Genomic DNA, 4,734 nt, shown 5'->3' on the forward strand with positions numbered 1-4,734 from the left:
AAAAAAAAAAAAAAAAAAAAAAAAAAAGACTTAAGGGTCATTAACAGTCATTATTTGTATCTCTAATCTCTGGAGGCTAGTCTTAATTCAAGGACATTAATACTGAATTCCTTCTGTTACTATAGTCGAGATTATCTTTTGGTTAGGTCCTAAGATTCCTCTTGTGGTGGTGGTGTTTTAGTCAGATGAGTTGAGTGCCCTGGTTCCTTCTTTACACAGGCTAACAACTTTCTGTGTAATATGGAAGTCAGGATAGGTGCTGCCAGGATAGCTTGGCGTGAGCTTCCACCTCCGCAGGATAATGTGCGCCACACCACGTATCTTGATGAATCGCTTCATTTTCAACTGTGAGAGACTGTAGAAATATTTTCCTTTAGTCTTCTTTAATCCCATCAATAATAGGATACTTGGTGCCTCTCTTGATACACCCCACACTCCCCACCCCCACTTTCCTCTAAGGCAGATATTCTCAGCGCTGTTGACAATTTGGGCTTACTAATCCTCGGTCATAGGGGGCTGTCCAGCAGTATTCCTGGCCTCTTCCCACCAGATACCAGTAGCACCTCCATAGTTGTGACAACCTATAATGTTTCTAGACGTTGCCAAAGCTTCCCTGGAAGGAAGAGGAGCTAAAATCACCCTGGTTGAGATCCACTGGTCTAAAGCAAATGCGAGATCATTTGTTGCATTTGCAACTGTTTAGCACAGGACTCCAAACGTAACATGCTGTCAGTAAACATATGCTTAGCAAGGGCTCACCTACCTACTGAGGTAGTTACGGATTGTTGTTTTAATTTATCAGATGGCAGAAACAAAATAATATATATATATATGCATCTAAGATCTCAAAGTAGAAAACTAGGCATCACTTCTTAAAATCGGTCACTGGTAATTATGTCCTTTTTTATGTCTTTGTGGAGGATGTCCTGTGCCCTGCTCCTCATTCCTACCAGCTCTTGTATCTCTATTCCTCTTTCTGGCTCCAGCTTCCATTTTCTGTGTAACAGTGGAGGTGAGTGAGTAAGCATTTTTATTCCTGGAAAATTCAGGCAAAAGGTTAAGAAAGTGGTACAAGCAACAAAATGTGAGTGTTTCCTTTCACACCCTTTGCCCCAGAGAAAACTGGAGGTATTAGATCAACCTGGTTTTGACCTCTTTCAATCTGTACCCTGAAAGTTTGAGTTTACTAAGTTTTTTATAATACCAATTTCATATATTAAAGAACAGCTTGGCTTGCAACAAATGGGAACAGAATATATTTCAGTGAACACTTGACTAATATGTTGGGCCTTGTTCTAAACACGGGGTAACAGTTGAACCAGACAGAGCTCTGCTAGAGCTCCCATTCTAATAAGTATCTGCTTCCTGAATACATTTAACTTGCTGGAGATCCTACATGATCCAAAAAACAAATTTATATTTCCCCGGTTATTTTATTCAGTAAGTTTTGGCTAAAAGGTATAGAATCTTACACTCTGATAGTTACAAGCCATAAGAATATTTCTCTAGAGAAGGTGTCAGAACTTGCTAGGGCAGCAGCTTATTTTTGAGTATATCATTATGTTATTTGTGTTTCTTCATGTGCTTTTAAAAAACTTAAATAGTGTGAAAACTTTTCTCTCCTGATAACGTGAGCCTTTCCCCTTCATTTATGTGACTGGAAGTGGTACTACTAGAAGGTGACAGCACGTTAAAGTTAAAACCTTATTAAAACGTACTTCTGATTAATACCACCCTAACAATTACAGTGGCTGTGTCTTCCCTGCCCTTCCTGCTGATAAAACCTAGGGGAAAATTCCTAGTAGCTAAATCATGGCCATTTTATAAAAAGAACCAGATATAAAATCAAGTATAGAAAAAGGCAGTGACATTTAAAATCCTGTTAATCAATCTGCCCCAAGGAGTACAGGTGTTGCATTACATGTGAATATGAAGGAGAAAACTAAACCTAGCCTGGTTTCTATGAAAACTGTAGCAATGATACTTCACACTGTATCTTCTGGTCAACATCTGGTTTGTCTTCTGGGTCTCTGACATATGTAGCTTGCAAATAATGGCTCTGTTGATGCCTCAAAATACTAAAGGAAGTGCCTGGAAATACACCAATTCTTTTAAAGTTTTATTTTTTACTCTCCATTTCAGATATGGTTTTGGAGAGGCAGGGAAGCCTAAATTTGGCATTGAACCTAATGCTGAGCTTATCTATGAAGTTACACTTAAGAGCTTCGAAAAGGTGAGAAAATACCAACTTCCTTAAAATCATGGTAGATATCTTCTGCATCCACTTCCTATAAATCAGTATCTTATCTTAGTAGGTGGTATAGATGGATGGTGTTTATTCATTATCAAGTTTGTCTCTTGCCTCCAGCACTGCTGCCAAAGAATGGGACAACTGACACAGCACAGCCGATATACAACGAAGGAGCTCCTTGTTCTTATTTTGTTCCTATGTGTCAGGTTTTTTTTGTTTTTTTTTTTTTTAACTTTTTTGGGTAGAATCCAAGACTTGTTCCCTTATTTGTTCCTAGACTTGTTCTTTTTGTACTTTTTTTTTCCTGGGTTGAGGACAGAAAGGTTCACGTTCTGCCAAGTGACTCCTTGGGGGAGTGGGATGCAGCTTTTCAGAGCTGAACGGATTGTACCCTTCACAGGAGTCACGAAGAGGCCTGCACTGTAGCCACAAGTTGTTATCCCGACTGCAAGTCTTCGAGGGCCACTAGGCTCTGTGACCAGGGATACAAGAAAGAAACCTCCTAACCCTGGGCCTTTTCTTTTCATACTTCTCCAAGTGAAGAAGAGAGAGAATTTGTCAGTTGCCTTGGATTCCAGAGACAGCATGCCTCCTTGAACATATTTCCATCTCAGTTTCACTCTGGAGGCTCCCAGCAGCAGCTGAACTGGACACACAGCATATACCTGAGCCAGGTCTGCTGTCATCTTCAGCCACATGCCCCTGGCATTTCCAAAGCCCCACCCTTTGCCGAGCTCCTGAAGGACTGCATTTGTATTCTTTTTTATTCCTGCATAGTGCTACCTCCACCTCCTGTACATTAAGCTTTTTTTTTTTTCCAAGATAGAATCTCACTCTGTCACCCAGGCTGGAGCGCAGTGGGCGCAATCATAGCTACTGCAGCCTGGACTTCCTGGGCTCAAGCAATCCTCCACCTCAGCCTCCCAAGGAGCTGGGACTACAGGCACAGGCCACCACACTCAGCTAATTTTATTTTTTGTAGACATGGGGTCTCACTGTGTTGCCCAACCTGGTCTCAAACTCCTGGTTTGAGCCATCCTCCTGCTTTGGCCTCACAAAGTGCTGGGATTATGGTGTGAGCCACTGTCCCTGGCCACATTAAGCACATTAATATAAATGGAAACATGACCATTTATATTTTGTAGATTGAGAAAAAAAATCATTCTCCTGTGGGCCTGTACCTTTGGGCTAAGAAGGTGAGGGGAGGCCTGCTTTGAGATTGTCCTCCAACAGTGACATCTCTAATCATACCCCTTCCACTTCATGTCCTCCAAACAAACATATGCTCTGGTTATGACCACTGATTGTTGTCAAGTAACCTCTTCCAAAGGCCTGCAAGCTCAGCACTGATCCCTAATGCTGTCTTCGTAGCATATTGTGGGTTTTTTTTTTATTATTAGAGAGAAGATAGTCTTTAGCATGTGGTTATGTAGACCTCTGGCTTTCCTATTTCCTTTTTTTTTTTTTTTTGAGACGGAGTCTTGTTCTGTCACCCAGGCTGGAGTGCAGTGGTGTGATCTTGGCTCACTGCAACCTCCACCTCCCTGGTTTAAGCAGTTCCCCTGCCTCAGCCACCCAAGTAGCTGGGATTACAGGTGCATGCCACCATTGCCTGGCTAATTTTTTTGTATTTTTAGTAGAGACAGGGTTTTACCATGTTGGCCAGACTGGTCTCAAACTCCTGACTTCAGGGAATCCGCCTGCCTTGGCCTCCTATGTCCATTTTTATAAAGCACCCTCTTCCCCCCGGATACTAATTTAGGAGCACTCCCAGTGGTGTGCCACACAGCAAGCCTGTGTCCTGTCATTGCTCCAAGAGTATATTCATACACTGCTGCTTGGTATACTTGAAATCACATGAAGGTATATGATTATATTTGGGGCAATGTGATTTAATCCTCTGCCTTGTAGTATTAGGAATATTCTAGGCGAGGCTGGGCGCAGTGGCTCATGCCTATAATCCCAGCACTTTGGGAGGCTGAGGCAGGTGGATCACCTGAGGTCAGGAGTTCAAGAGCAGCCTGGCCAACATGGTAAAACGCTGTCTATACTAAAAATACAAAAATTGGCTGGGTTTGGTGACAGGCACCTGTAATCCCAGCTGTTTGGGAGCCTGAGGCAGGAGAATTGCTTGAAACCAGGAGGTGGAGGTTGCAGTGAGCCAAGATCATGCCACTGTACTCTAGCATGGGGGACAGAGCAAGACTCCATCTAAAAATCTATATACTTATATTTCAGGCATGGTGGCTCACACCTATAATCCCAGTACTTTGGGAGGCTGAGGCAGGATTGCTTGAGCTTAGGAGTTCAAAACCAACCTGGACAACACAATGAGACCCCTTCTCTACAAAAAAAAAATATTTTAAAAATTTGCGGCCGGGCGCGGTGGCTCAAGCCTGTAATCCCAGCACTTTGGGAGGCCGAGGCGGGTGGATCACGAGGTCAAGAGATCGAGACCATCCTGGTCAACAAGGTGAAACCCC

The 4,734-nt window shown here is 42.8% G+C and overlaps 1 protein-coding gene across 3 annotated transcripts in view; it reads left to right on the forward strand.

Annotated features, from left to right (window-relative positions):
- The window catches only part of FKBP5 (FKBP prolyl isomerase 5), a 158,821-nt gene that overhangs the window by 138,980 nt on the left and 15,107 nt on the right, over positions 1-4,734 (forward strand). For all 3 annotated transcript variants that reach the window (XM_017522636.1, XM_017522633.2, XM_017522635.2), the window contains one exon: positions 2,143-2,233. In XM_017522636.1, coding sequence (XP_017378125.1) covers positions 2,143-2,233 — 91 coding nt within the window. The remainder of the gene's footprint in view (positions 1-2,142; positions 2,234-4,734) is intronic.

Source organism: Cebus imitator, unplaced genomic scaffold, assembly GCF_001604975.1.
Source record: "Cebus imitator isolate Cc_AM_T3 unplaced genomic scaffold, Cebus_imitator-1.0 Scaffold24, whole genome shotgun sequence".
Lineage (NCBI taxonomy): Eukaryota > Metazoa > Chordata > Mammalia > Primates > Cebidae > Cebus > Cebus imitator.